The sequence below is a fragment of the Synchiropus splendidus genome, chromosome 3 (genome assembly GCF_027744825.2).
Source record: "Synchiropus splendidus isolate RoL2022-P1 chromosome 3, RoL_Sspl_1.0, whole genome shotgun sequence".
Classification (NCBI taxonomy): Eukaryota; Metazoa; Chordata; class Actinopteri; order Syngnathiformes; family Callionymidae; genus Synchiropus; species Synchiropus splendidus.
Window position 1 is genome coordinate 26,051,949 of NC_071336.1, and position 19,496 is coordinate 26,071,444.

Sequence of the window (19,496 nt, forward strand, 5' to 3'; positions counted from 1 at the left end):
TTATTGAGCCCTCAGGTTCTATAACTTGACATGCTAACTATTGGGAGGCATAACCCGCCCCTCTAATGGGTGTTATCGCAACAATTATCATGCTTCGGATAGAAGTAACCGAAACAATCTGCATGCCCTGAGGTCTCCTGGACGTGGATGAACTTTAGTCGCAGGTTATGGTGAGTCTCGAACCCGGAATTGGGAACTGGAGAAGAGGAAGCGGTTTGAAGAGTGGTCACTGAGTGTAGCATGAGGCTATAGATGATGAGTTTGCTCACCATAAGTAGAAAAACAGGGGTCAGTTAGGAAAATTCATAAATAAATAAAATGATTATTCCGAAGTTTTCAGTAATAACTGTCTTGAGACCAAAATTATGTTTAGGCTGAATTATAATAATAACAATAATAATAATAAAAATCATAACAACAACAACAACAACAACAACAACAACAACAATAATAATAATGTATTTAACACTGCATTTATCTGTCTGTTAGCAGGAAAAAAACGACTCTAATGGACCAGAGCACAGCTGATCTAATTTTGGTGATGTTCTGAATCTGGATTAAAAATCTTTGAAGAGCTTTTCATCCTCACTCCCATGCTGTAATATATTGAGGTTGGGAAAGAGGACCTTCGCATTCTGTATGTCCCACATGTCCTATGTATAAGATTCAAGATCAGCTTCTCAGCTTCTCTTCCAACTTCTCCGTCTTGTTGACACAATACCTCTTTCTGCATACGTCCCTGTAAAATCTGGGCTCTGACTGGTTAACTCGTCGGCTGAACCATGTCACCATAAACGCTCTGAAGAGTTGACTTTTTTTTGCCCAAAACACGTTGTAACCACAGGCTCCCAGACTGTAGCATGACAATTTGTTGCACGCAATCGCGCCTCTTCTTTCATATTTCATATGTAAATCAATCACATTAGACACATGCCGTTGATCGTGTTATGACTATGGATTAAAGGGCCTGTTCTTCTCGATTACACAATTACATGTTGGCAATTCACATGATTGAGAATTAGAGGAGACATTCTGATGTGTGTTTTAAATGTCCTCACAGAAATGTAGAGGCTTCATTTGGTGGTGGCGACACCAAGAGAACAGTCACCATCCAAAGCTAAAACAAGGTGGATCTGATGGCACTAAAATATTTGAAACTGTACGGGGATCTGGAGTCAACACACAACCTCTCCTTCCTCAAGCCTCTGCACAAAGAACACTCACTCACGCCTGTGATTAGTTTCTTCAATTGTGTCATCAGACGTGTTTGCAGCCGCTTTTTCTAATCCACATAACAGACACAGTCTTCCATCATTCAGTCAAAGTGGCTCATTCAGCAGCAGACTGGAAGGAAAGGTGCGACAGCCGATTCTCTGTGCGCTGCTCAAAACAAATGTTCCAATTTGCTCCAAACAGTGGAGGAAAACATTCCATGCCCAGGAAATGCTTGTCTTTTTTATTAATATCTGCTTGGCACGGCTCAGCTCGCGCTGGTGTAAGACATCAGCCGCCTTCAGGAGGGAGTCGAGGGGGATTAACTGCCTGTTTGCAGCTGCTGATTGCCAGCGATGAGAAGCCCTCAGGTTGTGATTAACACACGAGGTAGCTCCAGCATCCTCCAACCATGAGCCAGAGTCAGCCATTTATTCTTATAGCAGTCAGTCCCATTTCCTCCCATCAACTCTTGAAAAGTCATTAGACGCTACAAGCTACTTCTCATTTACAGGATTCCAAAGGAACAAAAGAAGAGAAAACATGTTGATCAGTTTGATGTGGAGTTGAAAGAGCAAGGTATTCATCGTGTTCTGTTCCCGCACTCTCTCTCTCTCTCTCTCCACCGCTGTTCCTCTCTCCACCTGCTTCCAGGCTGTTTGCTTTCTTAAATGAATGTAATGCTACAAACGGAGAATAAATTGTCTTCTGTGTACTCCGACTCATCACATCCGTCCCACGGGGGCCCTCTCCAAAGTGAGGGGAAAAAGATGAAGAAAACAGGCCGGGGAAGTAATTCCCTTGCTCTGCCTGGGAGACACATATTGCTATCAGTGTAGAATCTACGCGATAACAGCAATGTGCATTTTGGTGCGTTAGCCATCCTGCATTATCAAGCCGGTGCAGAGTGGGCCGGAGGAAAGGGCAAAAAGCTCCTGTCAATGTTAGTTACCACGCTTCAGCCATGATTTCATGAAATGAAATAATAAAAAAAAAAAGAATTTATTGAGGAAGTCTACCGTTTTATAGGCTCAGAAACATTCTTGACTAACTGAACCTCTCTCTTGTGAGCCTTATAAGACAGGTTCGAACTAAATCCAGTCTAAGCTATTTCTGTTTTTCTGTTCCGATTTGACCCAACACATCAACAAGAGAACAGGACAAGCACCAAAAAAATTCTTCACAATCTCTGTCTTATAGAAAGATCCAGACCCATCCAGTAAGGGACTTTATGTTCTATGGCTCAGCTCACTTCAAGTGACTTTCAGAGGCATAGATTTGGTTTTGATTAGTGTTTACATCCTCAGTTTCCACTTCTTAATGGGATTAATGGGTTTTTAAGGGTTCCAAGACAGAGTTACGCCATTGATATCCTGCCTGAATGACGCTACTTAGTCAGTAAAACAAGTCAAGTTGTGTTAGAGGTGTCAGGCAGGACAGAAACATATTCAAGGATATGGCGGTGAATTGGGAAACATAAGGAAATGGATGAAGAACAAGGCCAGCCAATGTATGTCTGCCATTTTACCCATAATGAAATTACTAACTAGTGAGCACAAGAAACTAACTGGCGCGCACCAGTTAGCATCTCATGTGCACCAGTTAGTATCTTGTGCGCTCCTGCTAGTGTCTCACTAGTTGGTCTCTTTTTTTTTTTTTTGTCATGTGCCTTTAGGGGCTCTGTACAATGAAGCTACATCCATTCTTTTTCATATTTTATCCATCACACTTAACTCAGTTTACATGACATATTGTGGACTTTAACTCCTCATTTTTTTTTCTATTTTATATTATCGTTCTCTGCCACCATTAAAAATGGCCAGAAATGTGTCACTGGTAACATGTTTGTTGCTTGAACACTAACTTGATTTGATAGCAACAACCGCTACTTAGAAACTCAGGTTTAATTGTTAAAACTGTGATGCTAAGTTCATCTTTGGGAGCTCAACAATAAGTAATCTCTGGTTATTTATCACAAAACAAATCAAGCCACATGTGTTCTAAGCAAATATTTTGTGACAGGAAAAAAAATAAAGCAGCTACTGTCCACCTTGAATGTACCTCGGGAAACATGGGGAACACGAAAGCGCAAAAAGCCCAAATGGAAGGTGTAAAAATTAATGTAAAAAAGTTATTTCGCCGTGCACGCGCCTCATCACAGCAAAAATGTTCCGTGACGCAAGACATATCAAGTGAAGTCCCCCGGGAGCGAGGCAGCGTGTTATTAGACACTCACTTATTGAGGTCTTCACTCGGGCCGCGATTCATTTGTTTACAGATGAATTATTGAGAGGTGGGATTTAATCAAAGTTGCAGATGTTGCAGTCAGAAAGTGCCGTTAATCTGCCTTTGATTGTGTCTTAATGAAACTATAGACAATAAAAATCAGGAAGACGGACGGTTGATTGCGGAGTTAATTGCGGACACTAAATAAGAAGCGGTGAAGAATAACAATGTTTGCCGGGGATTGAAGGCGCGACGGTCTGATCGGAGGAGAGCGCACTTCATTAGCATCACTGCGAAGCAGTCGCTCTGCAAATAGCCGAACCTCACCGGGGCCCGCACTTCCAGAAACACAGATGATCAATTTGCCGAGAAAATTGTTCTCCATTTTCACACACTTTTTAGCCTTTAGTGCAAAATTGGCACGTATAACAGTTATGAAGATGAAGGTAACTTCTCATGAATAAAGCTTAACATTTGAAGGAGCATGGAAAGTCATCATAAAACCATCTTGGTTAGATTTTTTCCCCTTACAAGCATCACTGTAAAGCCGCAGACCTGAAGGATACGCACGCCTTATGGGGTCGGCCCAGAGCCTCCTCACTTTTCCCCTATAAAGTCAACAGCTGACAACATGCCTTTTCAGAAACTCTCACAAAAGCACTGTCATTTTGACCCAATTTAAATCACAGAGAACATATATCTTCATATCTTCGGGTTCTTCACTCTCTCTGCCCAGTAGAGCCGAGCCGCAGGAGCCATCAAGGGCTCTCTCCTGACAAAAACCCAAGCTTCAACTCTGTCTCTGTATTGCTGCCTTCAGCCCTAGCTGCCAGCGTCTCCCACTATTTGGCACCCATGCTTGGAGGAGCACTCCAGCGCACGGTAACGGGAGCAGCAGTCAATCACTTTGCAGTTTCAAAGGCGTTGCTTTGTTTCATGCCTGCTTCCTGTGGATCCCTCCGAGCCGGCACCTGTCAGGTTGTCGTGCCTAAACACAGCATCTGACGCCCGTCACCTAAACCTCACGGTCCCCTGGCAGGTGGAGAGGTTGACTTGTCAGTTGACGGTTCGGAAATGGGGTCACTCCATTTTATAGGTGCTGACGACGGGGTATCAGCAAAATGGGGGCATCTACAAGGCTCATGAACGCTTTACTTTAAAGTCACTTTGTATTTACCACTGTAGTCTCACACACAAAAAGGAGCACCTCGAATGAGTTAAGCACATCGGAGGGACATCCCATGCAGGCCAGACTCGGAGAGCTTGGAGGCAATGACACTAGTGACTGCATTGGAGATGGAGATACACGATAAAAGAGGAGCTTCAAGGGTACGATGAGGTGTGACCCGAAGGTGCAAAAGATCACTGTGGAAAGTTACAAACATAGAAAGCAAACATCATTTCCTACCTTTCTTCAAAATAACTGAACCAGTCAAACTCAAGGTCCGGGGGCCAAACCCTGACCACCATGCAGCTTTATGTGGCCTGCAGACGCTATAAACTCCACAGATGACACCGTGTTGACAGTGTTGAATGTGGCCGTTCAATGGGTTGCTTTCTTGTAAGCGGAGATTATAAAAGTCGCCCAACCTTTACTGCCCACTCTTTAAAGAAGACCAAGGAGCAATATCGCAGAGTTGACGGTGAAAGCTGATATATACAGAGGTATAATAAAAGATTTTCACAATAAAAGAATGTAAATCAGAAGCTGTTTACAGAGCATGACAGAGCTGTGTGAACACTGGTGTCAATAAAATGGAGGTGCACAGTAAACTGACAAACAGGCTCTTGTCGCGCCCTGATTCCATACTGCCACAGTAAAACCTGATATGGCAGAAAGAGCAGGATCTCCAGACGGCCACAGAGACACGGGGTCTTCATTTTGCCCGGAGTTTATGGGCTCACGTCTGACTCACTCCAGCTTTACAGTCACAGTGACCTTCTCATTAGGGTTCCATTACCAAAGGTCTATTAGAGAGAGACATACACCCCTATTTATCCAGCTGCCGCCTCTTTATAGGAACCAAAGCAGATAAACAAGAGTGCTGCTTAAAAGCCTCCACGTCTCAGGAGTGAACGGAGATAAGGCCGAAAATGAAGTCCAGGATGAAACAGGAAAAATTACAGTAAGAAGCGGCTCAACTTGGGCTAAAAGGTCCGTCCCCCTTCCAGATGGGCCCCTAAGTGTCTCTAATGAGTTAAGTGGATCTGAAAGAGTCTCCTCTTTTTCTATATGTTGTGTAATGAAAGGAAGGAGCCTTGGGACTTTGAGGTAAAGGAGGGCTGTATCATGTATTCCAGCAAGAATCTAATTTAAGACACAAGCCTTCGCCTTAACCTCATCTTTGTGATGAACCATGAAATTCAGATTCATTTTTCGTTTCAATATCAACACTCATACATGTTCAGTCATCACTTTACTTTGCATGCATCTTTTTCGAACCATGTAATGACTATAATGCAGCAGGCTCTCGCAATAGTAGTTGCACTATAATAAGACGTCCCACAGGAGCAAGAGGTTCCTCAGTGGCCCGCCTCACTCGGCAGAAACTGTATCCAGGTGGAGGTTAAGTTGAGCTCATTTTCTTCTCTCACAGTGACGACTCACTGACAGGCAGGAATGAGGAGGCGTGCCTTTGATCAACATCGTCCACTTCCTGGTTTTTGACCTTTTCTACAGTTCATGTTTTTACTGTCTGATGTGTAGCAGCAGGTGTTTTGCAGTGGGGCACGATATCTAAAGCATGCTGTAAAAACATCTGCTTCAATGTATTATTCTCCATTGATCCAGACCAAAAGAGCTCTGTGGCAACTCCCAAACAAGAAGAGTGAACGATTTAGAGCTGGAATTCTCAGATTCATACTCAAGTTCAGAGATCAATTCTGCTGAACTGAATGAATCGATTGAAAATGCTGCTTCTGCTGTGACAGTGGAAGTTCCATTACGTTTCATTTGGAAATGCAAATGACTGTTTGTTGCTGGTGATAGGCAAGTGACGTGACTATTGAATCTGAATATGTTTCAAGCCTCTTTTTGCGAAGCGTAAATAGAAAGCCCCGGAGCCAAATAAGAAAACGCACATGTTATTATATCTCAAAGGCAGCAAGACAAATATTGCAGGCGCTCAGCCAGTCTGGCGTACACAAGATATGCAAAGCAGCGAGAGGTGCGAAACAAAAATGCAGCGCTGAACACGCAATGCATATTTCAAATCGAGTCGCAGCTCTCCAAAACAGCTAATCCCAGACAGGAAAATATAATTCCGTCTTGAAATATCAATACCTATAGCGCCATCTAAGCGAAATATAAGCCTGCATTAACACTCGGCAAGGAATTTTGTTTGCAGGTCTGAGCTGCGGAGGTGAGGAAAAACTTTGAATTAGAAGAACAAGGTAGTGTGAATTAAAATAGCAAAACTTATATGAGCTTCCTGGATGTACATGTTTCCTGTTGCAGGTTTTTACAGCCCATATGTATACGTTAGAATTGTAATGTCATTTACACTGAAATATTAATTCAATGAAATGTATTTTGTTCCAAAATTGTGAGTTAGATGTGAGTTGGATTTCAGCCTGACATAGGGTTGAGTCTATCCCAGCTACATCAGGCAAGCGACACCTGAGTCTGTGTGGAGTGAATAAAGAGGAATTCCATTCAAAACCATGCTGTTTTAATCGACTGTTGTTCCATAAACTATGAATATGAATAAAAAAGTATTTTCCGATGATTTTCCATTAACTTATTTCACTGATCACATGCCTCCATGCGTTCTTTACGCTTGTATTGTTGTATCCACCAGGGGGAGCAGCACAGAGTCAAACGATTATGACAACAACAACAAGCTTGAAAACAAACTGTGGAGGAAGTATTGATGTGCGTCTGCTAAATACATCGCGACAGGAGGACGGAGAATTTCCACCATTGTTATGTCTTTTTGTCTCATTGCAGCTTCGTATTGGATAGTAGCAGCAACACTGGCTCCCATAGTTTCCTAAAGCAGTTTCACGCTCCTTAACAAAACATTTAAACTGATCATCATAATAATAAAAAAAAGATCTCAAGTGTAGAGTTCACAAAAAAGAGGACGACAGCCCAAACAATGTTACAAAAAAGCCGGGTTATAAATAATGGATATAGCATCATTCTTTCTTTTCTTTTTTGGCAGCAAACACAACAATATCAAATATTGAAATGTGCTTTTCAAAGCCAGTGATAGGCTAAGTTACTGACACTGAAGAGAAAAAAAAAAAACTTGGTGAGAATAGCTCTGGAAGATTACCAGTGATCCCATGATAAAAACAAAAACACAGGGACTGAAATTAAATTTGAACACACTGAATTACAGATAGGCTCATGTTGTCTTTCACCTTGACTGTGGAGTTTGCCTTTAGGGAGCAGGCAGCGATAACGCTGTGAGTGCGCCGCTGTTGCCATCCATGACAAATAAAAGCGAGCAAATACAATCACAAGCCGGCTGATGCATTTTTGATGAAGTGTAAATGAACTTGGCAGAGTGCAGTGCAAAGGCATGAGGGATGTCGGTGTGACTGGGAGGAGAAGCTGTCCAGCGTTTCCTACCTGTCCACAGCCGCCGCGGGCCGTCCGTTGCGAGGCTTGTTGACTTGGGCGTACACGGCCTCCACAGGTGGACTGCTGGGAAGCGGTGGGCTCTGAGGGCTCTGAGGAAGATGGTAGTGGTGCTGAGCGCTGTACGTCTCCACGCTGCTGCCGTCCACCGACACCGACGAGTCGAACGATCCGATGCCGGCGTAAGTGTGCTCTTCATCAGAACTTAGAGTGGTGTGGCTGACAAAATCTTGAATTTCAGCATATTCTCGCTCCTTCGCCTGTTTCTCCCGAAGCTCTCGTGTCTTGGCCTGGATTCTGAAAACGTAAAAGGTTGAAAAAGTTAGATTTTTTAGTGAGCTTACTGATAATTTGATGGGGATTGTTGAAGGTGTATTTGTTCTTGTTGCTGCTATTCATACAATCATAAATGTTTGTATTCACAAGCAGCCTCTGCATTTAGACATTTTTCTGTGGTGGGCTATAAATTTCTCTTTGTTTTGAGACCAGGTTAATTTTTTTTAATTTATTATATTTTGACATTTTTTTCAATGACAAAATATAATTAAAATATGAAAATATAAAAATGAATTCGGTCTCGTGTCTCATCTGGAGGACGGAGAATTTCCACCATTGTTATGTCTTCTTCGTGTCTCATTGCTACGTATCAGATAGTAACAGCAACACTGGCTCACATGGTTTCCTATGTCCAGCACACACCTTGTGAGGACCACTCATTGACATAATGCTTTCCCCATCCACTTACCCTTAACTTAACCATCCAAAACAAATGGCTAACCTTAGCCAGGGCTCTGAACCAAACTTGCACCCAATAATAATAAAGTACTTTCACTGATGTTTTAACCCTCTAAACCTTGTGAGGACAGGCCAAAATGTCCTCACAAGCAGGTGGTTTGTCAAGACTTCGTACTCACAAGTATGGCAAAAACATTCCCACCCCCACACACATACGCCCAACTAGGGGCAAATTTAGAGTGTCCAACTAACCTAGCAAGCATGTCAGGCATGGGCTGTGGGAGGAAACCGGAGTTCCCGGAGAAAATCCATGCAGGCACACGGGGAGAACATGCAAACTCCACCAAGAAAGAATTTCATTTTCACACATTACAGCAGAAAATATTGCTGCAAACACTCGTTGGGAAAATGTTTATAAGAACATTTTCCATCTGGCCCATGTGGGGTCTTCCAGGAAAACCAGAGGCCTTTGGGTATATGTGGCTGAAGATGGCAGTTCTGACTAATTTTTTCAGAAATGACAGCATTTTAATTACAAGTGATCTTCATTTTGCATAACTCACTCGTGAAACGTCAATCTCAAAGAAGTTGTAGAATGAAAAACACTGCAAGTCATAACTCGCTGGCATCAATGCAAGTATTATTCTCCTCTTCTTCAAACCAAGAAAATAAACGTTCCGTTCTTGCTGCAATGAGAAACAAGTAGTTTAAAAAAAAAAGTGTTTTCGAGGCGCTCCCTGAAGGACGTCCTGCAGATTCCCAAAAATGGGAGAGAGTGTTTGTTCTGATCTTATCAGCCTGAAGAATGCATGAGGCAAGCAGCCAGACCTCTTTCCCTCCTCTGACCCTTCTCCTTCTTCAACAGCGTCCCACTCCTTGGGACAACTCCTACACAAAAGTTCCTTTCATGGCTCCTCTCCTTCTCACAGAGCAGGTCCATGAGAGCACTCATGTGATCCCCACTCTCTGGGAGCGGACAGTGGGAGCAAAGACAAGCACAAGGGGAAAGTTGACCCCACCTACTGCAGTGACCTCAGCCACCGTAGCCCTCACAGGTTCCAGATGTAGCCTCCCTGCCGCAGGGTAGAACACACATGGTACACACCAATTGAAGCTGGCTCCCTCCCACTGGAGCCACACATCTCAATTACCTGAGGTCATAACTAACCTTTGACCCCCCCTCCTCTCCCACAGCTCCTGACAGATGACTGACATATTTGCAACAGGAATAAAACCCCACTGTCAGTGGTCTCGCTTTCCATTGTGTGCGTCAATAACCATAATCCCATTTCAGACAGCAAACATTCATCAGCGTGGGATTAACCCAGTTCCGCCGTCCGACGCCGCAACTGCATTGTTTATTTTTAGCAAATTGAAATCACATTTTCTCACCATCAACTGTGTGAATGAGAATCTGATGAAACGTGGCTTGATGGGTTTCGGGTCTTTTTGCATCATCACAATATGGCGTTGAGTCAGCTGGTGAGCCAGAGAGGAAACAATGAAGATGACGGCTCCCGGGAGCCTGTTCACCTGCCGTCTGGCCAAAGTGATGTCACCGCTCTGCCAGGAAGGAGATCTCGGCACAGGTTTACGGAAATCCCACAGGACCTCCAAACCCTCTGGCATTTCACAGAATAATCAGATTCATAAAAACAGAGATATTGATATTCGGATGAGATAATGTCTCTGGCGACATAAAGCTGAGTTTGTTTTTGTTTTTTTCCCCTGACCTGACTGCTACTATTGTACCATAAATAAGGCACATTATCTAAATAATAATAAGAAGAGAAGATTCAAGCAGAGGTCATTCGTAACGCCAGCATACATCAATAAAGTCAAGAACAAAACTTAAAAATAAGGTGGTGAAGGTACATAGTTTTGTCTTATGTTTTTGTTTTATATTTTCAGAGTGGTAGAATAATGTACTGAAAGGGATTAATATCTCTTCCATATTAAAGTAAAAATGAGTTTCCATTCATCAACTGATACATTTTCCTCCATTTAGCCGAGCATGGGTCGCGGGGGCAGCAGCGAGGGTAAACATACACAGAGTTCTCTGTCCCCCGACAGCATTATTGGGATAAAACAAATACAATCTGTGTGTCCTGGTTCTCCTGACTAAAGAGGAGTCCATGAGGCATCCAGGACTGACCAGTAGAACCTCACCCAGCTTCTCTGGACACTGGAGAGCAGCTCTCTGATTCATTCTTTTCAGTCATCAACCAAAGTTCATGACCAGAGGTGAAGGTGGGAACAGTGACCGGCAGTTTTGACAATGAAACCATACGTTGAACACACCGCTTTCGCGTACTGAATGAGACATTTGAATTGATTAATGATATCTTAAACAATTTTTTTCAATTGTTCATTGTACTAAAGATAAAAAAAAACATATTACATTTTTATTTATTTATTTTACACATAAACCATTGGAGATAGATTGTCACCTCCTCCTTCAAAGTCTCAGAGTGAGTTTTTCAGAGTGAAACTGGCAGCAGACTCCTTTTTTTTAGTTTAAGCTTCCAATAGGTGCATGTTTAAACCGCACAACTGATTCAACTGATGGCAGCCGCCATATAATCGAAACCCACATTTTAGTTTCAACAGTCATTAAGGCAGCCTAACCTCCTTCCCTCTAAGCAGCTATAACAAGTTCATTTGAGACAGTCTCTTTCACTTTCTGAGCTACAGCTCTATATCTTTAAAATGATCGAGGGACGTATTGGCTCCCTGCAACACAGATTGTCAGCACAGTGGTGCATGCCACGGGATTAGTAACTGTTTTGTGTCTTTACACCAGAAAAACTTTCTGAATTTAAAACTTTTTTATGTCAGAAACTCACTTCTCTGCATGGGGCAACTCATTTCCACCACCCCACTCAGAAGACCAGCCATTCAAAGTACCTTGTATACTCTATTAGGCATTTAATGGCCCAGCATGTTCACACTGAGGAAGGCACGGCCCACACTGAACACATTATTACTGTACAGCCCCAATTACCGGCCCTTCTTTTCCGCTCCTTGTCGCAGATTGCATGAAGAAGAGCATAAAACGGCCCTCTAATGCAACAAGACGAATATTTTACATCAAAAGAACGAGCGTCTTGTCACACTGCTCTCCAGCGAGGCTTTTATTTCCACTTTAATTACACTGATCACAAGACGGGAGATACAACCAGTATCTGGCCAGTAATTGCTTGCTTCATTTTGCGAATAAAAGAAAAACACCACACTTCCTTTTCATTTGCTGGTCATACCAGCGCAGCCGGATGGTATTTCCTGCTGGCTGGAGGACAATCTGGAGTCTAGACAGTCTAATGGTGCGAGGTTCCAGGTATTAAAAGTTCATCTCCCAAACCACTGAATGACCAAGATGTTAAGGAAATTATGTGTCGACCATGAGGCCGTCCCTTCGTACCTACAGTGGCCTCAAGATGAACTTTCCTGGCATCTGTACATACTTGTTACTAGTGACACTGTCATGAGACACCATGTATTTATTTTTTCGGTCATTAGACATGGTTTCTAATATGATAAATATTATTATTATTATTATTATTATTATTATTATTATTATTATTATTATTATTATTATTATTATTATTATTATACAATTATTATTTTAACTTCAATTATGGTAAGTTAAAATCCATAAAATAGTTTTACTTTGTACATTTTAAATGAGTTCCGAGTAAAAATATTTTGGTATTTTTTGTTTGACCACCGAACTGCTTTACGCCACAGATGTGTCACAGATGACGGTTATACTGATTTCAATCGTGGCTGTAGTATCAAGTCAAGTTACACGGAAATTATATGATTGTTAGATGCTGTGTTTGTCTGCAAGGCCCAGATTGAGTATTTGTGGCTGACTTTGTTTGATGTACAGCAGGTACTGAAACCTCAAACACACACACAGGCAAAAACCTATGCTGAGGCATAGTTGTTTCAATGGTGCCAAATGTTTTAGGCATCCTAAACCCAAAGCCGCTAAATGCCACGGAAGGTGAAACATGTACTTCAATTGAAAACTTACTGTGCCAGCATGCAATGTGGAGATGACTTTGGCGTCACTGTGGGACGCGAAAGTCCACATAAAATATTTGACACCTTGGAAGTGTGAATGTGTCGGCAACAACATAGAAATAAATTATTTAAAACTGGATTTAAGTGTGAACACAACTGTGCATAACAACAACCGTTTGAGCTGAATCAGCTGCAGTGGTGGATAAATCAAGCACCTCTTTGTCTTATTCACAATGCTGCAGTAAACACTTCAGAGACTTTGGCTGTGCTTTCCTTGACTCAAGGGCGAATTGCATTGCTGTTGAAGTTCCTGCATCAGCTAACATATTTCTTGGCAAATGTAAAAACTTCAATTGTACCTCATTTATCGTGCTTCTTTAAGATTTTCATACGAGAGTTTAATAGAAAAGCGTCGAGGAAAGTGAGGCAGTGTTGGGGCATTCTGTAGGAGTGGCCGAGCGACTCTAGGTGAGAATATGAGGAATACAGCTCACTATGTGGAGACAAAGTTACCGCGCGTTCCAATAGGTCAATAAGACCCCACATGAGAAAACATGAATCGAGTCTATGGGGAGATGGAAGTTACTTTCTAATACACTTTGCCTCATGCCCTGGATCACACATGTGCTGTGCCTCAATTTAAATGAGGAACAATGGTGTCAGTTTTGGCTACATTTGTCATGTAATTTATGATTTATTTGCTTCTGTAAACATGTAATTATTTGGCATGGAAGACGTCACAGCAGAATCCAACTGCTACGGCGCTAAGGCAGATTCTAAAGGTACTAAACTATCAAAGGTAGAAGCAAACATTAGCAGACATCGCTAAACACTTATCGTGACCCTGAAGAGCTTGTCCCACATGCTGGCTCTCACTCGTCCAACTGTCGAGTCAGAGCCTGCGATGAACATTGAACATTTCGCTAAAACATGTCACACAAAATCTAAAGTAACTTTTGATGCTGGTCGAAAAGCAACAGCATTAGAATGTATCGTTCAAATTCACCAGCATCATATGTGAGATCTAAAGCATATTTCAAGCTACCATAGATCAGGAAATAACTTTTCTCTCTCCACTGACTCCCATTCATATGTTCTAGATAACTTGGGTCCCGTGAGGCAGAGGTAGACGGCCCGGACTTAGACTCCCCATTGGGACAGTAGAGGACAATAACACTTGTTAGTGACTTTCAATGGGAGTAAAGATGAGTGAAGATGAAGAGCAAAGGTGGTCAAACAGATGAGGTGAAGAGGAGAGTGCAGGCAGGTTGGAAGGGGAGGAGACAACTGACACAGTGAAATGTAACAGAAAAGTATGAGTAAGTGAGAGCAGGAAGTGTGATAGGACAGTAATAAGACCTGCCATGACGTGACCAGGAAGGATGAGATCACAAATTACTAAATAAGAGGAACAGCTCTTGGGATTCAGTCTGGAGAAAAAAGGATCAAGACGCAGAGGTCTGACCTCTTATGACAAAACTCTGATGCGAAAATGCTTGTAGCCTCTTCAGATCAGTCATTTGCCCGTGTTGCCAACACAAAGCAAAACATTGCCTGTGAACACACAAAAGGCTAAAGCTCTATGGAGAAAGACAGTGCAAGATTTAATGTAAATTTTAAAAAATGGTATCACACCGAGTATGTATCTGACAATCTGTGTATAAATCTGAAGAAAAAAATGAAGCGACAACGATGGATGGCTCATGAAAATGCAAATACGTCGAGTTTGTCACACCGTTACAAAATCACTTTTGTCCCGCGGTTGAAGAATGACACTCAATTTCAAGTTAATATTGCTATAGAGTCACATTTTTCAATGGGAGCAATAAAGCTTTCAGATATTGCTGCTGTATATTTGTCTGCATTGAGTTCGCCGCGGTCTCATTTCGAAGTCAACAAACTTCAAACGCGGCCTCTTTAATATGCATTGTTACAATGGTGGATGAAAAAGAGTATTAGCTTCTCCTCCGGCTGTCTTGAAAAAGACTTCTTTTCAAACTCCCCCTGCTCATCAAACCCGGCTCAATTGTTCGCAAAAAGACTTTTGGAATCTAATCAAAGTTTCAAGCCAGAAGAAGCCAGAGCGCAGCCCTCTGACAGGCACGGCTTTGTTTTGACACTTGAATTGACTCACAAAAGGTGTAGATGACATCACTCCATCATGAAAGTTGATGGCAAAATATTTTACAATAATAACTTTGTTTCCTTTAACTGAACATGGTTGTGTGGTCGTAGCGACACCAGAGAGACACACTGGCCAAGCTTTGACTCCAGAGTCAACAGGAAGTCAAACAACACCAGCCGTGCAGATTAAAAGCAGTGATTGGCACCGTGGTTGTCGGGGGAGCAGACGAGAGTGGAGTGGTCGGTTGAGTGCTGGACGCTGATTAGAAGCCGACTACAGCGGTGCAGATAAGAGAGTGGACATCATACGCAGGACAAAAAAAAGTATGGCTAGACATCAGTGGACATACAGAACAAAGGAGACAGCTATGATTGTCTTTACCTCAGGTCTGATTTAGAGCTTAAAAACTCAAAAATCCACAGATGAGAAGTCAGAGTTGTGGTGCTCGTGGTAGAACCAGTAACAGAATTCATAGCAGTCATAGCAGCAATAGTAGTAGTAGTAGTAGTAGAAGCAGTAATAAGAACAATAGTAGTGGGGGTGGGGGTGATAGCAGTAGTAATGAGTGGTGGCTGGTTAAAAAAATGTTGTTTCACATTGAAACCTCAATACAGTAATTCAACACAAACAACTGTATAGTAATCCTCTGTTAGTACTTACGTAGTTTTTGTGCAGAGAGCTAACATGACGTAAACCATAACCAGTGCTTACAAACAGACAAGTGTGTTTGTAGCACGGCAACACAATATGAGAAAGACTCAGTTCCTTGGTTTAGGTTGGACACCCACTAGCGAGACCCTAAACCAGGGGTGGGCAAACCGGTCCTCAAAGGGTGGTGCAGGTTTTTGTTCCAACAGATTAAGCACACACAGTTTAACCAATGAGGTTTCGTCTGAAACAAGAAACAACAGACTCTTGACCAGATGGAACAAAAACCTGCACCCACTGCGGCCCGTTGTGGAACAGTTCGCCCACCTCTGCCCTAAACAGTTTCAATTGGACTCAATCACAATCCACCATCAAGCGACCACAACACTGCTGTGAATATGATTTTATATACAACGTCTTGTTACAATCTTCAATTGAAAACAACCGTACAGTTCTTCATGCAGATGCTGTGTTACACTGCAGATAATAAAAGCTTGAACGCTCCTTTGGTTCAAACAGACTTGACATCAGCGAATCGGATAGGATGTGTTTGGCGCACCTGCTGCTGCCAGGCTGACTGCAGACGTGGATCAGTCAAACATCTGGTTCTGGAGTGAAACAGGTGACTGAAAGAGCTGCTTAAATGTACAAACCAAAACCAGAGCATCAGCTCAAAACTCCACTGTCCTCCAGTAATGAAGTCACACTTTTATCTACTCTTTGGCTGTTTCATTGAAAAAGGGAGGCGTCCGCCGAGATAAACGTCCCGCGTCTCCTCAGAGACGGAGCCAAGCCATAAATTACAGGAATCCTATCAAGGTTGTACTTTTAAATATATAACCATCTCTGGCTTATTGCAGGGTAGAGAAGGGCAGGGTTTTTATGAATTAATCTGCCTAACCTCGTCATTGACTTCTATTTTGAATCACTAAAAGCTCCTGTCACAACCGTCTGCTCGAATTAATGATTGCTAATGTCAAATGGACCAGGGGTTTGGCTGCGGCCCCATCCGCCCGGCTCCCGCTGACACACAGCGCTGGCTGATGACTGCCAGCTTCGGAGGTCTGTTCCGCTCCAATCCATAATTTCATAAATGCAGAGTGAAATAGTTCTGTCTTCATGGTAGCACTGCATTGAATCACAGCATGTGCCTACACCGCGGACCGTTGGCAACACAGAACACACATCATGGTGGTGACACAGAAAACACAAGACGGCTCCTGCTGAACTCATATGATTTGAATATATATGGACCTGGATTCAGCCGAGTATGGGTCACGATTACCTATCACCATTCCTGGAAGGACTCTGTTTCCATCCGCTTATAGACAATCCCGCACTGCTCCAGTGGTCTGGTATTGAAATAGGACCAAAAAACAGGGAGGGGAATAATAATAACTTGTTTGTACACACATAACAGAAGGTATTGAGAAGATGGATTCTATGAACATGTTGACACATGGGAATAAAAAGTGAATCAAAGGTTTGTCTCCCAAACCTCAATTTCCTTCAGCCAGATAAGCCTTTCCCGCAGTTCCGTTCCTCCTACTCTTGGTTATGATGCATGGCTGGACCTCAACTCCAATATGATGTTAGCTCACTAGGTAGCGACAATGACTGAGGAGAGGCACACTTTTCACCCTGACATGGTCAAAGGCAGTTCTGGCGAGATTTGCATCTGGCTGAAACCCAAATAAGTTGGCGTGTGAACCATGACATCAGTGGTTGGCATATATAAACACAAACTTGTTACTTTTTAGTGCCCTCCCACTTTAGTTAAAGTTGATATATAAATGTTGAAAAAATGCTTGCTGTGTCTAAACGTACTTAACTTCACTTTGCGTGAAATGTCAGCAGCAATGCTTTTTCGGATCAGTTTTTGTTTAAGAGTGAATGATTGGAAAACTGAAACAAGCCGCTTGAGTCCTTGTTGGGATACATGATAACAGAGCTACTGACATGGTGAAAACAATAGACGACCGTAGCTCAAGTTGGTCATGATGGTTACTACAGACACCCATCCATCGCTTATGCCCACTTGGGGAAACGACGGAAAATGAGGGGTCGGCTATGTGAAATGGTGACCTCAGATAACCAATGCACCTCTCATTACCACTTGTAGGTATGGACAAAAAATGACAAAGCCAAAGACAAAAATGAAACGCTACCTCAAAATTTCAGATTTTATATTGACAAAGAAAAACAAGAAAAACATTTTTAACTCACTTCTAGATAGTGTACATCACTTTTTTCTGTGTTGGTGCTAACCTAAGGAGACCCTTTTGGATGGACGTTGAATCCTAGTGGTCTCTCTGGGACGGAGGGAAATGTGTCGGGCCCTCAGCCAATGAGCGTCACGCCCAAAAACAGAGAGAACCTTGCCGCCAAACAAGCACATTGAGACGTGGCACACCATTTGAATAAGGTTCCCAGATGTTCTATTCAGCCGAGGAGACATTGCTTTGGTTTATGTTGTTGCATTTCCACGTCCATTCATCCATCATTTTCGGCTGCCATGGGAGGGAACGGTATCAAACCCCATTGTTTCGATTCAATTAGCTGTCATTACCAGCCAGTGTTTGATTGCGAGTTCATTCAGCTGCTGAGGAACAATGCAGGCAGCAAGCCGTCTTCTGATTCACCCTGTCACCAAGATTGTCTTCCAGCCTCAGACAGTGAAACAGGGCTGGACAGCGTGAGGAATGAACACAAAACAAAGGCCTCTATTTAGTCTCCCAGCGATGGACGGGACACAAGAGGCCTGACTGAGGGGATCGGTTTATATTTTATGATAAACAACCTATGAGCAGAAGATCAACACAGAGCCACATCGATTTAGCTGACATCGCTAAACACCTATCGTGACCCTGAAGAGCTTGTCCCGCATGCTGGCTCTCACTCGTCCAACTGTCGAGTCAGAGCCTGCGATGAACAGTGAACATTTCGCTAAAACATGTCACACAAAATCTAAAGTAACTTTTGATGCTGATCGAAAAGCAACAGCATTAGAATGTATCGTTCAAATTCACCGGCATCATATGTGAGATCTAAAGCACAGAAGACCAACGAAGAGCCACATCGATTTCACGAATATAATGAGCGCGCCATTCAATCAAGTCCATGTCTGCGTTTAAACAGTGGAACCTGAAAGAGTGAAGGCACGGACAATCCATAAACCATCTGTTTAATGCACAGATATAAACCAAACACCATTTAACAGATTGACAATAAAGTGCTTTCCTAGAACTTTTCTATATTCCATTTTGTTAAGTAGCTACTTCCGAAATCGTTCGATCCGCATCCCTTTTGTTCCAACATTTCCGGTCGCTCACCTTTCTTGTTCCAGTTTCATCCGTAAGGTCTCCTCCTCTGACGCCTGCACGTCGTCCGCTTTTGATTTCCGGGAAGCCTTCCTCTCCATCCGCTCGCCTGCCCTCTCATCTTTTCGGTTCTTCCCGAACCTTTAAGAGAAAAGAGGAGAGATTTGAAGCCCAATGTGAAATACAATTGTAGCTTTTAAAATGAGGTCTGAATGAGTGTTAACATTATCTCACCCCGATGTCATGACATATGACAGCATTTGTCATCGTCTAAAGTCCAAAATTATCCATTTAAATGTGAATTGTTCTGTCAGCTCCCAGGAGGAGAACTGATAAAAGCACCGGCACTGCTGAACAAGCTTCTCACCACAAACACTGTAGAAGTTTTGGGAACAATCTGACACAGCCTCACTTTCCTTTTAATGACAGTTGCGAGTCTGATAGCGGTAAATCCTTAAAAGCTGAGTGTGAGTAAGACAAGCCGCTGCTAATAAAAATTTCGAGGCGTAGAGTGATGGGTGGAAGAAAACGATGAGGAATGGAGGAGAACGAAGTTTTCAAGTGTTCACAGCTGCACTCTCCGAAACATGTGCAATGTATGGGCAAGGGTGTT

General features: G+C 42.7%; 1 protein-coding gene across 8 annotated transcripts in view; it reads right to left on the reverse strand.

The window, feature by feature from the left end:
- LOC128755422 (partitioning defective 3 homolog) overlaps window positions 1-19,496 on the reverse strand; it is a 336,729-nt gene that overhangs the window by 65,480 nt on the left and 251,753 nt on the right. For all 8 annotated transcript variants that reach the window (XM_053858871.1, XM_053858873.1, XM_053858870.1 and 5 more), the window contains 2 exons: window positions 18,896-19,024; window positions 8,018-8,323 (listed from right to left, as the gene is read on the reverse strand). In XM_053858871.1, coding sequence (XP_053714846.1) covers window positions 8,018-8,323; window positions 18,896-19,024 — 435 coding nt within the window. The remainder of the gene's footprint in view (window positions 1-8,017; window positions 8,324-18,895; window positions 19,025-19,496) is intronic.